The sequence below is a fragment of the Carassius gibelio genome, chromosome B22 (genome assembly GCF_023724105.1).
Source record: "Carassius gibelio isolate Cgi1373 ecotype wild population from Czech Republic chromosome B22, carGib1.2-hapl.c, whole genome shotgun sequence".
Lineage (NCBI taxonomy): Eukaryota > Metazoa > Chordata > Actinopteri > Cypriniformes > Cyprinidae > Carassius > Carassius gibelio.
Genome location: NC_068417.1, coordinates 52,841,455 through 52,857,651, shown reverse-complemented (window position 1 = coordinate 52,857,651; position 16,197 = coordinate 52,841,455). Strand labels below are relative to the sequence as shown.

Sequence of the window (16,197 nt, the reverse complement as noted above, 5' to 3'; positions counted from 1 at the left end):
CTTACTCTATCTGTGTGTATGCTTCATGTCCGTGGGCTTCGTTGCTTTACACTTAATTCATCACACCACATTTTCCTTCCTCCATTCCATCTGATCCTCATTCTCAGTCAGCTGCACTGATTCCATTCTCCTTAAATTAATAAAGTGTATGCTGGGTTATGTGCTTCCTTAACACTAGTACCACTTTCTTCACTCTCGTTCCTAAAAATAACATAATAATTATGAATACTTGTCCAAAAATTGTGCTTTGCAGGTTGTTTGTGCGCTGCATTTATGGCATATTACTATCAAATGCAACAGTCATCCTTATTGTTTTTTTTTTTTACTATTCACTCAGAGGACTGTGCTGCTCCATCTCCATCAGTGGAAACTGCCAAGGCACCAGCTCCTTCACATCACCGGCCACCAGCTGAGCTTCCAAGTCACTGGAAAGATCAACTTCCACCTTTCCAGCATGAGTGGATCCGGAACACACTGTTTAAGGCCAACCCACGAACCGGCAAGCCAGAACTAGTGTCCCAGCTGAAACTTTGGTGGTATCCTCCTCAGCCCCCTTTAATAAACACTCAGCCCCCTGCCTCACCTGACCTCTTCTTCTGTCGGCCCCTTTTCTTATGGATAACGCTGAAGATGTGGTTATTTCCTCTCGTCTGTGTTCGCCCAGACTGTGGTAGGCACAGACTAACTGCGGCAGGAATTTACCGTACCGTGCGTAAGGTCTTGGACATCGACGGGTGGTATGACCTTGCCACTGAGTATCTGGAGTGCAAACGCTGCAAAAAGAAATATCCTGCCTGGTCCGAGGACATCCTAGGACAGCTGGATATGGGCCACCGCAGTCAGTTTCCAGCTTTGCTGACATACAGGTAATTCATAATGACAATCATTCATTATTAGGTGCTTTTATGTGGGTTATTTTTTACCAGCTAAAGCATTTGCATGATTATACTGTTGTTTCCTTAGATACTCATGTGACAACCGGGTGCTGAGGATGATGAGGGAGAGGACACTGGGCAACAGTGTGACTCAGCTTTACAGGAAGCTGATGGAACAGCACAGTGAGGCATGGACACAGCGTGTCTTGCAGTACCTGACTGCCTGTGAACCATTCACAAGGTCCTCCCTTGTGCAGCCTCCTGTGTTTGCTGATCCTCCACTTTTACCTGCTTTGCCTAAACCTAAGTGGCTGTTAGCCGTGTATGCCAGGGATGTTCTGGGGCGACTGCACGAGGTCAAGGCCAAATTAACATCTGTCTTTGGCTGTGTTCTCAAGATGGATTCGACAAAAAAGGTATCAAAGCCCTGTTTATATCCAGAAATTTGCCAGATATGGATATGGCACGGATATGGCACAGATATGGCACATTTTTTTTACTCTTTTATTTTTCCCAATAGGTCACAAAGAAACTTGCCGGTGCTGCTTCAGGAACAGCTGCCTGGTGCACAAATGTCGGAAACGAACACGGCCAGGTCCTTGTCTCTGTGCTGACAGCTGCCGAGGGACATGGACTGGACTCCATGGCAGCTGGTCTGATGAAATGCTACCGAGAGGCAGGAGAGGCAGCCCCAAAAGTGATGTACGTTGACAGGGACTGCTGCAGTCAGTACGGCCAATCGCGGGTGAAGATCATGTTTTTGGAGTGGGATGAGCTTGTAGTGCGCCTCGACATCTGGCACTTCATGCGGCGATTTGCTGCAGGTGTCACGACAGAGGCTCATCCGCTCTATGGGATCTTCATGGCACGTCTGTCCACGTGCATCTTTCAGTGGGATCCAGAGGATGTGGCTGCTCTTCGCTCCGCAAAAGAGGGTGACCTGGCGGCAAAGAAGACTGGCCACATCTCAGAAAAGGCGGTCAGTGCTCGCATTACCCGGAGGGAGTTGGCACTGCACTGCCGGAGGAGGACCAGGGGGGTGGAGGAGACCACCAGATTGATTGGGTCACTGATTGATCAGTTTGACAGTGCGGATGGGAAGGACACCCTGGGAGTTCCTCTGCTGGACCACGAACGGATCCAGCAGATATGGAAGGAACAGCGCAAGCACGTCCAGTGTATCCAAGACCCAGAGGACTTTCCGCTGTACATGAAGACAGGGACACTGAAGAAAGGCGGCGTGGAGCTGTGCTGCTACAGGTGTGCTCGTGGCTCTACCTCCTTGGAGTCATTCCACCTCCACCTGAACCGTTTTATTCCAGGTATTACATGCATATGGATTATTCATTTTTCTGTAGAAAATATAAGCACTGTAACTGCTTCCATCACTTTAAAGTAATGCCGCATTAATAAATGTCACACTCTACATTATACTTTTTAATGTCATAAGCATTGACAAAGCTGTCTTTACTAACAAGTCACTAGTAACACATGACTAAGTGACAATCATTTTTAATATAGTTACAAAACTCTATTAAATGTAGTATACAAATTACTTCAGAGCACCTTATGTGTAGTACATATATTGTACATATGTGACACATAAAACCCTTTTTTATATATTTTTTGATATTATTTAACTTTTAGGAACCAGTGCCAGCGATGCGCATTTTCAGGCCTATCTCCTTGAGGGCTTGATGCGTTGGAATGATGACCGAATGGAAGACGCCATAAAACGGGCGTCCTCCATTCGGACATATGGCAGTGCCATGAGCGAGGCTGTTGACCGGCTTAGCCGAACAGTCTTTGGGAAGCCCTGGGATGAGCGCTATCGCCCTCCTGGAGCATATTGCTTCCGTGACTGCAGCACACCTGCAAAGCGTTAGCACTCGTTAGCTTGTCATTAGCGTTTTCTTTTCTCCTCTCCTCTCCTCTCTCACGCTGCAGTTTTCCACAAGTTCATCAAACAACCGCAGTAAGAATATTTCATCAAGCACGGTGAGTAATGGCTTCTCCTACAATTGTTATTTGCACCTCTTGCCACATGTACAGTTTATCTATCTCTGTCGCTGATGAGGGATTCACATGTGATATATGCAGGGAAATAGTTAGGCTGACAGAGAAGATTTCAGAATTAGAGACACGCATCCAAACTTTAATTGAGGACAGTAAGAATGTTAGGGCTCTAGATATGGCTTTGGATGCGTCTAGCTCAGGGATTCCTGTACATTGTCCGGTTCCAGCAGAGCCCCTGCAGCAGGGCAACTGGGTGACGGTGAGGCAGCGTAGTCGTGGGTCAAAACACCGCTCTTCTGTTCCGATCAAAACATTAAACAGGTTCTCCCCACTCAGTGATGCACCCACTGAGAAACCTGATGAAAGTGCTCTAGTTATTGGTGATTCTATTGTACGGAACGTGAATATAGAGACACCAGCCACCATAGTCAAATGTTTACCGGGAGCCAGAGCGCCTGACATCTTGGCAAATTTAAAAGTGCTGGCTAATGCTAAACGTAAATACAGTAAGATTGTTATTCATGCCGGCGCTAATGATGTTCGACTTTGCCAGTCGGAGATCACTAAAAATAACTTTAAAGAGGTGTGTGAACTTGCAAGCACGATGTCAGACACCGTAATATGCTCTGGTCCCCTCCCTGCTTACCGTGGTGATGAGATGCATAGCAGATTGTCATCACTCAATGGCTGGATGTCTAAGTGGTGCCCACAGAATAACATAGGTTATATAGACAATTGGACGAGCTTTTGGGGCAGACCTGACCTGTTTAAAAGAGATGGTCTTCATCCCTCCTGGGGTGGCGCCACTCTTCTGTCTAGAAATATGGCAAATGGTCTTAGTGTTTATACTTGACTAACTGGGGCCCAGGTCAGGAAGCAGACAGACTGGCTAAACCGACCGTCTGCTAGCTGCCTCCCGTCACAGAGGTCAGTTAATTCTCAGCACATAGAGACTCTTTCACCTAGATATCACACTATAGAGACTGTGACTGTTCCACGAACTAGAAAATACAAAAAACGTCCAAACCAAGTTAAGGTTAACAATTTAATTGAGGTTCAACAAATAAAAAACAAATGCAATATGGATAAACAAATGATAAAGATTGGCTTATTGAATATCAGATCCATTTCTACGAAAACACTTTTTGTAAATAATATGATAACTGATCATAATATAGATGTGCTCTGCTTGACAGAAACCTGGCTAAAACCTGATGATTACATTATTTTAAATGAGTCCACCCCCCAAGATTATTGTTATAAACACGAGCCGTGTCTAAAAGGCAAAGGGGGAGGTGTTGCTTCAATTTATAACAACGTTTTCAGGATTTCTCAGAGGGCAGGCTTCAAGTATAACTCGTTTGAAGTAATGGTGCTTCATATAACATTATCCAGAGAAACCAATGTTAATGATAAATCCCCTGTTATGTTTGTACTGGCTACTGTATACAGGCCACCAGGGCACCATACAGACTTTATTAAAGAGTTTGGTGATTTTACATCCGAGTTAGTTCTGGCTGCAGATAAAGTCTTAATAGTTGGTGATTTTAATATCCATGTCGATAATGAAAAAGATGTATTGGGATCAGCATTTATAGACATTCTGAACTCTATTGGTGTTAGACAACACGTTTCAGGACCTACTCATTGTCGAAATCATACTCTAGATTTAATACTGTCACATGGAATTGATGTTGATAGTGTTGAAATTATTCAGCCAAGTGATGATATCTCAGATCATTATTTAGTTCTGTGTAAACTTCATATAGCCAAAATTGTAAATTCTACTTCTTGTTACAAGTATCGAAGAACCATCACTTCTACCACAAAAGACTGCTTTTTAAGTTATCTTCCTGATGTATCCAAATTCCTTAGCATATCCAAAACCTCAGAACAACTTGATGATGTAACAGAAACTATGGACTCTCTCTTTTCTAGCACTTTAAATACAGTTGCTCCTTTACGCTTAAGAAAGGTTAAGGAAAACAGTTTGACACCATGGTATAATGAGCATACTCGCACCCTAAAGAGAGCAGCCCGAAAAATGGAGCGCAGCTGGAGGAAAACAAAACTAGAGGTATTTCGTATTGCTTGGCGGGAAAGTAGCATATCCTACCGAAAAGCATTAAAAACTGCTAGATCTGATTACTTTTCTTCTCTTTTAGAAGAAAACAAACATAACCCCAGGTATTTATTCAATACAGTGGCTAAATTAACGAAAAATAAAGCCTCAACAAGTGTTGACATTTCCCAACACCACAGCAGTAATGACTTTATGAACTACTTTACTTCTAAAATCGATACTATTAGAGATAAAATTGCAACCATTCAGCCGTCAGCTACAGTTTCGCATCAGACAGTGCACTATAGACCCCCTGAGGAACAGTTCCACTCATTCTCTACTATAGGAGAGGAAGAATTGTATAAACTTGTTAAATCATCTAAACTTACAACATGTATGTTAGACCCTATACCATCTAAGCTCTTAAAAGAGGTGCTTCCAGAAGTCATAGGTCCTCTTCTGACTATTATTAATTCCTCATTGTTATTAGGACATGTCCCCAAAACCTTCAAACTGGCTGTTATTAAGCCTCTCATAAAAAAGCCACAACTTGACCCCAGAGAACTAGTTAATTATAGACCAATCTCGAATCTCCCTTTTCTGTCCAAGATACTAGAAAAGGTGGTATCCTCACAATTATATTCCTTCTTAGAGAAAAATGGTATATGTGAGGATTTCCAGTCAGGATTTAGACCGTATCATAGTACTGAAACTGCTCTCCTTAGAGTTACAAATGATCTGCTCTTATCATCTGATCGTGAGTGTATCTCTCTATTAGTTTTATTGGATCTTAGTGCTGCGTTTGACACAATTGACCACAACATTCTTTTGCATAGACTTGAACACTTTGTTGGCATCAGTGGAAGTGCATTAGCATGGTTTAAATCGTACTTATATGACCGCCATCAGTTCGTAGCAGTGAATGAAGATGTATCATATCGATCACAAGTGCAGTATGGAGTACCTCAAGGCTCAGTTCTAGGGCCGCTACTCTTCACGCTTTATATGTTACCCTTGGGAGATATCATCAGGAAACATGGTGTTAGCTTTCACTGTTATGCTGATGATACGCAGCTCTATATTTCCTCGCAGCCCGGTGAAACACACCAATTTGAAAAACTAATGGAATGCATAGTCGATATAAAAAATTGGATGACGAGTAATTTCTTACTGCTAAATTCAGAAAAAACAGAGGTGTTAATCATAGGGCCTAAAAACTCTACTTGTAATAACCTAGAACACTGTCTAAGACTTGATGGTTGCTCTGTCAATTCTTCGTCATCAGTTAGGAACCTAGGTGTGCTACTTGATCGCAATCTTTCCTTAGAAAGCCACGTTTCTAGCATTTGTAAAACTGCATTTTTCCATCTCAAAAATATATCTAAATTACGGCCTATGCTCTCAATGTCAAATGCAGAAATGTTAATCCATGCATTTATGACTTCAAGGTTAGACTACTGTAATGCTTTATTGGGTGGTTGTTCTGCACGCTTGGTAAACAAACTACAGCTAGTCCAAAATGCAGCAGCAAGAGTTCTTACTAGAACCAGGAAGTATGACCATATTAGCCCGGTCCTGTCCACACTGCACTGGCTCCCTATCAAACATCGTATAGATTTTAAAATATTGCTTATTACTTATAAAGCCCTGAATGGTTTAGCACCTCAGTATTTGAATGAGCTCCTTTTACATTATACTCCTCTACGTCCGCTACGTTCTCAAAACTCAGGCAATTTGATAATACCTAGAATATCAAAATCAACTGCGGGCGGCAGATCCTTTTCCTATTTGGCGCCTAAACTCTGGAATAACCTACCTAACATTGTTCGGGAGGCAGACACACTCTTGCAGTTTAAATCTAGATTAAAGACCCATCTCTTTAACCTGGCATACACATAACATACTAATATGCTTTTAATATCCAAATCCGTTAAAGGATTTTTAGGCTGCATTAATTAGGTAAACTGGAACCGGAACACTTCACATAACACCGTACTTTCTACATCATTAGAAGAATGGCATCTACGCTAATATTTGTCTGTTTCTCTCTTGTTCCGAGGTCACCGTGGCCACCAGATCCAGTCTGTGTCCAGATCAGAGGGTCACTGCAGTCACCCGGATCCAGTACGTATCCAGACCAGATGGTGGATCAGCACCTAGAAAGAACCTCTACTGCCCTGAAAGACAGCGGAGACCAGGACAACTAGAGCCCAGATACAGATCCCCTGTAAAGACCTTGTCTCAGAGGAGCACCAGGACAAGACCACAGGAAACAGATGATACTTCTGCACAATCTGACTTTGCTGCAGCCTGGAATTGAACTACTGGTTTCGTCTGGTCAGAGGAGAACTGGCCCCCCAACTGAGCCTGGTTTCTCCCAAGGTTTTTTTCTCCATTCTGTCACCGATGGAGTTTCGGTTCCTTGCCGCTGTCGCCTCTGGCTTGCTTAGTTGGGGTCACTTCATCTACAGCGATATCGTTGACTTGATTGCAAATAAATGCACAGACACTATTTAAACTGAACAGAGATGACATAACTGAATTCAATGATGAACTGCCTTTAACTATCATTTTGCATTATTGAGACACTGTTTTCCAAATGAATGTTGTTCAGTGCTTTGGCGCAATGTATTTTGTTTAAAGCACTATATAAATAAAGGTGATTGATTGATTGATTGATATACAGGTAAGACATTTAATTATTTCTTTTGCAATATTCTATTAAGTTATTAGAGTATTAGAGCCTCCAATGTACTTGATCAATTATTAAGAACACTTTTTTTCTTTTTTTATTATTTTATTATTGTAGGTGAATTGCTGGGAATCGAGTACCTTTACAGCCAGACTGGCAAAACACTGACTCCAGTGCTCCAGAACCCAGAGGAGGAAGACCGGTTGGTGGAGGAGGTTGATGATCAGGACCTGCTAGATGAGGGGTTTGAGGAAGAGAGCATGGAGGACATCACAGTTCCAGTGCTGTATGAGGATGACCCCTGCCTCAGAAACACCCCCTCATCTTTGCCTCTGCCTCAGTCCCCAGCATCACTGGCTGAGCCGTCCACATCATCTGGAGGAGAGGGACAGCATCTCGCCCCTGCCTCTTCAGTGCTGTCACAGACATCTGACACTGGAAGCAGTGTCTCCGGCGAGGCTCAGGTACGACACTCTAAGGGCTTTATTTCGTTTCAGTCTCGTTTTATTCCACATACACTACAAGCAAGTTTTTTTTTTGTTTTTTTTTTTTACTTTATTATTATTATTATTATTATAAGGTTAAAAATAGCTTCTAGAGATTTTTGTTTAGGTTTCTTTGATGAATAGAAAGTTCAGTGTATATTGTAAGATTATAAATGTCTTTATCATCAATTTAATGCGTCCTTGCTAAATAAAAGTATTAATTTCTATAATTTAATAATAAATATATAATGATTTAAATGTTCTGACTCCACACTTTTGAAGGGTATAGTGTATAATATTAAAAAAGCTTTTTATTACAGATAAATTCTTATCTTGGATCCTTCTATTCATCAAAGAATCTTGAACAAAATGTACACAACTGTTTTAAATATTGATAATAATATCAATAAAAAAAGGTTTCTAGAACAACAAATTTCTGAAGATCATGTGACACTGAAGACTGGAGGAATGATGCTGAAAATACAGCTGTGCATCACAGGAATAAATTACACTTTAAACTATATTCAAATAGAAAGCATTTTTATTTTAAATATTAAAATTATTTCACAATATAATGGCTTTTGCTGTATTTTGAATAAAATAAATGCAGGCTTGTTGAGCAGAATTCTTTAAAAAATGTCAAAAATATTTCTGTTCAAAGGCTTTTGACTGGAAGTGTATATTAACACTAATCTGCATTTACTAGGGAGCAGTCATTGGACCTGATGGCATCGCTGGGTGGGACAAGGTCCAGGATCTGGCTGGTTTCCTGGTGGGTCTTCGTGAGGCTCCTTACCTCACCGACCTGCAGGTTACAGAGGCCATCCAGCTGTGGACCGCTCTCCCTGATGTTGATAAACAGCGGGTCAACTATCAGCCTCGACATCAGCCTCAGCTGACACATGGGCGCTTTAAGGCACCGAAGCGGTCCGGAGTCACACTGGGTGTGGAGAGTGTGAAACGGTGTCTGATTGGACATCCTGGGGGTCCAGCACAGTGGCCCAGCACCAGCCGCTTGGTTGAGGCCATTTGTATGAAGCTGTGTGCTTTACACAAGTCACCGACCAAGAAGGCTGGAGTTTCCACCCCTCAGGTGGTCTAAAATCCTTTCGGATTACCACCACATCCGAGAGCTGGTGCTTAACAATCAAAGGCTGATGGATGAAACAATGATCCAACTGTTTGAGCTGAACCAGAGGACACTCATTCAGTGGTAAGCAAGGCACATTATTTGGTTCCAGTGAACTGAATACTTCTGTACACACACACAAATACACATATATATATATATATATATATATTTTACAAGTAATTTACTTTCAGGTTTCAACGGCAGCAGAAGAATCAGGAATTGAGTGTCCTCGTCCAGGGACTGACTCCATCTGACCCAATAGATGTGGCTGATGTGCAGCTTCCTCTGCCGAGGGAAAAATTGGATGACGTGCCATCAACATCAGGCCCAAAACATCAATTTATCCTTCCGCCAAATCGAGAAGGACAGGCTCCAATTCTGCGACCGGGTCGCCGGCCCGCTGCTGCCAAAAGGGAGTGCCCTATCGCACCCGTCCCCACAGCAGCAGGAGTTGTGCAGCCCATTTCAGCACCTGGGTCACTGTTAGGCACACTAGTGCTTAACCCGGACATGACTGTGTCAATAGTGATTCCATCTGCTGGTGCTTTGACATCCGGTCCAGGCCCAGCTCCGCCTGCTCAAGTGCCTGCTCAAGTGCCTGCTCCAGTGCTTGCTCCAGTGCCAGCTCCAGTGTCTGCTCCAGTGCCTGCTCCAGTGCCTGCTCCAGCGCCTGCTCCAGTGCCTGCTCCAGCGCCTGCTCCAGCGCCTGCTGCTCCTGTGTCCCGTTACACCCAGAGGAACAGGCGCCGGCGGGCCCTGGAGACGGAAAGCGGAGTCCATAAGAGGAAGTATGTGCGAGGGGTTACTTTTAACACATGCAGCAAATGTGGGCAGCCCAAAACTAAAGAGTTTGGTCATAGCCGATATGGGAATGCCACATTTTGCTCACGCTCCTCTAATGGAAAAACTTTAGATGATTGGTTGGCAGAACAGCGGCAGGCAAAATAAATGACAAACTCCGCCTCCATTGTAAATAATGTGTATATTTTGTATATATTATATGGGCCCACTCTTTTCATATATATTTTTTAATATAAGTAGTACATAATATCTTTCCTGTATATATAAATATTGTTTATATTATATGGGCCCACTCTTTTCATATTTTTTTTTATATTGTGTGTATGTATGTGTGTGTGTTCATTTTAATAAAACATTTTGTATATATTACTTGGGCCCACTCTTTCGTATTGTGCTTTTTTTATTCTGTGTATGTACAGTATGTGTTTGTACTAATTTTAATAGAACATTTTTTTGATAAGATAAAAAAAATCTGCTAAATCATATCAATCAAATCATATCCACACACACAAAACGTATTTGAAGAAACGTTTTTTATTAATTTTATTTAAACACAAACATTTAAATACACACACACAAATCTATGTAATATAAAATCAATCAATTGTATGTCATAGATAACAAAATAAAAGTCTCGGTTTATTGCATGCTTAAAAATACACGTCGAGGACATATGACGTCACGGCTCATCCGAGAGAGCACGGGTTCGAATCCAGGCCGCGGAGGGTAGAGTTGTCTCACATGTAATTAAAACTCTTCAAAACGAAGAGAAATATACCCCGAGTATTGCAGCAGGGGAAATCTTTCGTCTTTTTCGCTTGCGGGCGGGGCTCAAAGATTGGACCCCTTCCTTTGCGCATTGAGCGCTCTACCATTTGAGCTAATTCCCCTGGCCTTTCAAGTATGACGAGCATAGCTGCGAATGACCGGCTTGATGCAAAGAGGCCGTCCCTCCTCTGGGCTTGCACCTTTGCACTGGCCGCGATTGTGTTGTCGAATTAACAAAGAGATTTAGCTTTTGTGTTAAAGGACCTTCTCGGTCTTGTTACGCCAATATGCATGTGCGGATTCTTGTATTATGCAGACTACCTTGCATCACTCGGGTCACGCAGACAACTTCTCACCTCTTTTTTCTCACACTGACTTAAAGAATAAGGAAGCGGTTCTCCATTCCAGTCCTCGCTCCCCAAAGGTCTGCATATTTTGCATGTCTCTCTTTGTTAGCACACCTGATTCGGATAATCAGCTCATTAGAAGTGAGCTCCTTGCGATTGACATGGTCCCTACACAGTGTTCATTGCTCCCCACTCCCTGAGCAGGGGAAATCCGTCGAAGTTTACTTCACTTTGGAACATTGGTTCACGGATTTGCGCTGCGCAACGTCTTCACACATGGACAAGTGTGACATCATATACCTCTGTACACCTCTGTGTTAGTCACTTTGAACTGAACGTACACATACGCTTTGAACTTGAATCATGGAGGCATGTCATGTGATGTCCACTTCTCAGGGCACTTACGTTTGAATGGAACAAATGTCTGAAGCTATACGAGAAACATACAAAATGTGAAGAGCAGGGGGCTCGAGGACTGGAATTGAGAACCGCTGGTCTAAGTGACATCTGACAGTTTCAGCTGTCCTCCCTAACATCCCTCTACATGTTAGATACAGCCACATTTTTAGGTCTGTTAAGAGGCCAACTTGCGTTCGTTAGCCTTTAACACTGTCTCGAGGTCTTTGATTGCTTCCACGTTAGTTCATGTTCCTTATTTTATTGATGCTGCAGTAGCTCTTTTTTCTCGGCCCAGCACAGGAAGGCTCGTTGGTCTAGGGGTATGATTCTAGCTTTGGGTGCGAGAGGTCCAGGGTTCAAATCCCGGACGAGCCCTTGGTCGGGATAAAACGTGAAGCTTTGTTGTCTCGTTGCGTTCACTAACATTGAGGCAGTTTTTTATTCAATCGGGTAGAGACAGATGGCGAAGGGAGGCCGGTTAGCTCAGCGTGGTGCTAATAACTCCAAGGTCGCGGGTTCGATCCCCGTACTGGCCAGCTGTTTTTATTGTCTGGGGGCTCATCTCTGCTCTGCTCTTCTCCTGTGACAAAGAGTAGGGTGATCTCACTGAAATCCCTGCTTGCTAAGCAGGAGCTTGTTGTGGCCGAAATAGCTCAGTTGGGAGAGCGTTAGACTGAAGATCTAAAGGCCCTGGTTCGATCCCGGGTTTCGGCAAAATCTCCCACTCATTTCAGCTTTTTGAGGCGGGCCAGTGACCAAAAATCACTGGGTTCCAACTTCTCTGTATAACTGCTTCCCCACTGCCACGGAGCTATCTGTTTCCCAGTTGGCCACCAAACAAGCAGTTTCGGTTCCATGGTGTAATGGTCAGCACTCTGGGCTTTGAATCCAGCGATCTGAGTCCGAATCTCGGTGGAACCTGTGTGCTTTCTTGCCGCAGTAAAAGAAAAAAACAGCACTAGTTTGGCACTGGTGACAGTCTTTGTGGCCCTGTGAGCAACGGCTGCTCCAGGTAAGGTTTCATGGTGTAATGGTTAGCACTCTGAATCCAGTGATCCAAGTTCAAATCGCGGTGGGACCACTTTATGCAACCAATTTGCGCAGGACCATGTCTGAAATACTTTTTGGCAGCTTTGAGTCCAAAAAAATTAACTAACGTAGAGACTGTGGCAGCATTGCATCGATGCCCAGTCGGTCTCTTTAGGGCAGTGGTTCTCAAACCTGTCCTGGAGGCACCCCTGCCCTGCACAGTTTGATTGTCTGCCTTATTAGACACACCCAAATAAGGTCTTGCGGTCTCTATCAATGAGTTGATGATTTGAAACAGGTGTGATAGATGAGGGAAACATTCAAAATGTGTAGGGCAGGGGTGCCTCCAGGACAGGTTTGAAAACCACTGCTTTAGGGAACTGTGTGTAAAATGGCAATGTTTTGCAACCAATTTGCACAGGACCATGTCTGAAATACTTTTTGGCAGCTGTGAGACCCAAAAAAAGCTAACGTGGGAGTGTCGCAGCATTGCGTCAGTGCTAGACACACCCAAATCAGGTCTTGCAGTCTCTATTAATGAGCTGATGATTTGAAACTGGTGTGTTAGATGAGGGGAAATGCAAAATGTGCAGGGCAGGGATGCCTACAGGACAGGATTGAAAACCACTGATTTAGGGATGTGTGAGTAAAAGGGCATGAGCCAACTTGGAGAATGCGGGCATCGATCCCGCTACCTCTCGCATGCTAAGCGAGCGCTCTACCATTTGAGCTAATTCCCCTGGCCTTTCAAGAATGACGAGCATAGCTGCGAATGACCGGCTTGATGCAAAGAGGCCGTCCCTCCTCTAGGCTTGCACCTTTGCACTGGCCGCGATTGTGTTGTCGAATTAACAAAGAGATTTAGCTTTTGTGTTAAAGGACCTTCTCGGTCTTGTTACGCCAGTATGCATGTGCGGATTCTTGTATTATGCAGACTACCTTGCATCACTCGGGTCACGCAGACAACTTCTCACCTCTTTTTTCTCACACTGACTTAAAGAATAAGGAAGCGGTTCTCCATTCCAGTCCTCGCTCCCCAAAGGTCTGCATATTTTGCATGTCTCTCTTTGTTAGCACACCTGATTCGGATAATCAGCTCATTAGAAGTGAGCTCCTTGCGATTGACATGGTCCCTACACAGTGTTCATTGCTCCCCACTCCCTGAGCAGGGGAAATCCGTCGAAGTTTACTTCACTTTGGAACATTGGTTCACGGATTTGCGCTGCGCAACGTCTTCACACATGGACAAGTGTGACATCATATACCTCTGTATACCTCTGTACACCTCTGTGTTAGTCACTTTGAACTGAACGTACACATACGCTTTGAACTTGAATCACGGAGGGATGTCATGTGATGTCCACTTCTCAGGGCACTTACGTTTGAATGGAACAAATGTCTGAAGCTATACGAGAAACATACAAAATGTGAAGAGCAGGGGGCTCGAGGACTGGAATTGAGAACCGCTGGTCTAAGTGACATCTGACAGTTTCAGCTGTCCTCCCTAACATCCCTCTACATGTTAGACACAGCCACATTTTTAGGTCAGTTAAGAGGCCAACTTGCGTTCGTTAGCCTTTAACACTGTCTCGAGGTCTTTGATTGCTTCCACGTTAGTTCATGTTCCTTCTTTTATTGATGCTGCAGTAGCTCCTTTTTCTCGGCCCAGCACAGGAAGGCTCGTTGGTCTAGGGGTATGATTCTCGCGCTGGGTGCGAGAGGTCTTGGGTTCAAATCCCGAACGAGCCCTTGGTCGGGATAAAACGTGAAGCTTTGTTGTCTCGTTGCGTTCACTAACATTGAGGCAGTTTTTTATTCAATCGGGTAGAGACAGATGGCGAAGGGAGGCCGGTTAGCTCAGCTGGTTAGAGCGTGGTGCTAATAACGCCAAGGTCGCGGGTTCGATCCCCGTACTGGCCAGCTGTTTTTATTGTCTGGGGGCTCATCTCTGCTCTGCTCTTCTCCTGTGACAAAGAGTAGGGTGATCTCACTGAAATCCCTGCTTGCTAAGCAGGAGTTTGTTGTGGCCGAAATAGCTCAGTTGGGAGAGCGTTAGACTGAAGATCTAAAGGTCCCTGGTTCGATCCCGGGTTTCGGCAAAATCTCCCACTCATTTCCTCTTTTTGAGGCGGGCCAGTGACCAAAAATCACTGGGTTCCGACTTCTCTGTATAACTGCTTCCCCACTGCCACGGAGCTATCTGTTTCCCAGTTGGCCACCAAACAAGCAGTTTCGGTTCCATGGTGTAATGGTCAGCACTCTGGGCTTTGAATCCAGCGATCTGAGTTCGAATCTCGGTGGAACCTGTGTGGTTTCTTGCCTCAGGAAAAGAAAAAAACAGCACTAGTTTGGCACTGGTGACAGTCTTTGTGGCCCTGTGAGCAACGGCTGCTCCAGGTAAGGTTTCATGGTGTAATGGTTAGCACTCTGAATCCAGTGATCCGAGTTCAAATCGCGGTGGGACCACTTTTTGCAACCAATTTGCGCAGGACCATGTATGAAATACTTTTTGGCAGCTTTGAGTCCAAAAAAATTAACTAACGTAGAGACTGTGGCAGCATTGCATCGATGCCCAGTCGGTCTCTTTAGGGCAGTGGTTCTCAAACCTGTCCTGGAGGCACCCCTGCCCTGCACAGTTTGATTGTCTGCCTTATTAGACACACCCAAATAAGGTCTTGCGGTCTCTATCAATGAGTTGATGATTTGAAATAGTTGTGATAGATGAGGGAAACATTCAAAATGTGTAGGGCAGGGGTGCCTCCAGGACAGGTTTGAAAACCACTGCTTTAGGGAACTGTGTGTAAAATGGCAATGTTTTGCAACCAATTTGCACAGGACCATGTCTGAAATACTTTTTGGCAGCTGTGAGACCCAAAAAAAGCTAACGTGGGAGTGTCGCAGCATTGCGTCAGTGCTAGACACACCCAAATCAGGTCTTGCAGTCTCTATTAATGAGCTGATGATTTGAAACTGGTGTGTTAGATGAGGGGAAATGCAAAATGTGCAGGGCAGGGATGCCTCCAGGACAGGATTGAAAACCACTGATTTAGGGATGTGTGAGTAAAAGGGCATGAGCCAACTTGGAGAATGCAGGCATCGATCCCGCTACCTCTCGCATGCTAAGCGAGCGGTCTACCATTTGAGCTAATTCCCCTGGCCTTTCAAGAATGACAAGCATAGCTGCGAATGACCGGCTTGATGCAAAGAGGCCGTCCCTCCTCTAGGCTTGCACCTTTGCACTGGCCGCGATTGTGTTGTCGAATTAACAAAGAGATTTAGCTTTTGTGTTAAAGGACCTTCTCGGTCTTGTTACGCCAGTATGCATGTGCGGATTCTTGTATTATGCAGACTACCTTGCATCACTCGGGTCACGCAGACAACTTCTCACCTCTTTTTTCTCACACTGACTTAAAGAATAAGGAAGCGGTTCTCCATTCCAGTCCTCGCTCCCCAAAGGTCTGCATATTTTGCATGTCTCTCTTTGTTAGCACACCTGATTCGGATAATCAGCTCATTAGAAGTGAGCTCATGGCCATGTAAATTAGCCTATGATTACCGCTTGATACTACGTAACGTCAACTGTTACTGATG

The 16,197-nt window shown here is 44.1% G+C and overlaps 1 protein-coding gene and 6 non-coding genes across 7 annotated transcripts; 6 read left to right on the top strand and 1 right to left on the bottom strand.

Moving 5' to 3' along the window:
• The first annotated feature begins 340 nt into the window (after positions 1-340).
• LOC127986904 (uncharacterized) lies at positions 341-9,232 on the top strand. Its single transcript, XM_052589158.1, has 6 exons — positions 341-866; positions 964-1,291; positions 1,396-2,197; positions 2,523-2,732; positions 7,763-8,109; positions 8,837-9,232. Exons 1-6 carry the CDS (start codon positions 631-633, stop codon positions 9,230-9,232), a joined length of 2,319 nt encoding a protein of 772 aa, XP_052445118.1. The 5' UTR covers positions 341-630.
• A 2,987-nt stretch (positions 9,233-12,219) lies between these two features.
• Positions 12,220-12,291, top strand: trnaf-gaa (transfer RNA phenylalanine (anticodon GAA)). Its single transcript has one exon. It is a non-coding gene; the product is annotated as a tRNA-Phe (tRNA).
• Positions 12,292-12,426: 135 nt separating this feature from the next.
• On the top strand, positions 12,427-12,498 carry trnaq-uug (transfer RNA glutamine (anticodon UUG)). Its single transcript has one exon. It is a non-coding gene; the product is annotated as a tRNA-Gln (tRNA).
• Positions 12,499-13,273: 775 nt separating this feature from the next.
• trnaa-agc (transfer RNA alanine (anticodon AGC)) lies at positions 13,274-13,346 on the bottom strand. Its single transcript has one exon. It is a non-coding gene; the product is annotated as a tRNA-Ala (tRNA).
• A 1,106-nt stretch (positions 13,347-14,452) lies between these two features.
• On the top strand, positions 14,453-14,526 carry trnai-aau (transfer RNA isoleucine (anticodon AAU)). The gene has a single exon. It is a non-coding gene; the product is annotated as a tRNA-Ile (tRNA).
• A 106-nt stretch (positions 14,527-14,632) lies between these two features.
• On the top strand, positions 14,633-14,705 carry trnaf-gaa (transfer RNA phenylalanine (anticodon GAA)). The gene has a single exon. It is a non-coding gene; the product is annotated as a tRNA-Phe (tRNA).
• Positions 14,706-14,840: 135 nt separating this feature from the next.
• Positions 14,841-14,912, top strand: trnaq-uug (transfer RNA glutamine (anticodon UUG)). The gene has a single exon. It is a non-coding gene; the product is annotated as a tRNA-Gln (tRNA).
• The last annotated feature ends 1,285 nt before the right edge of the window (positions 14,913-16,197 follow it).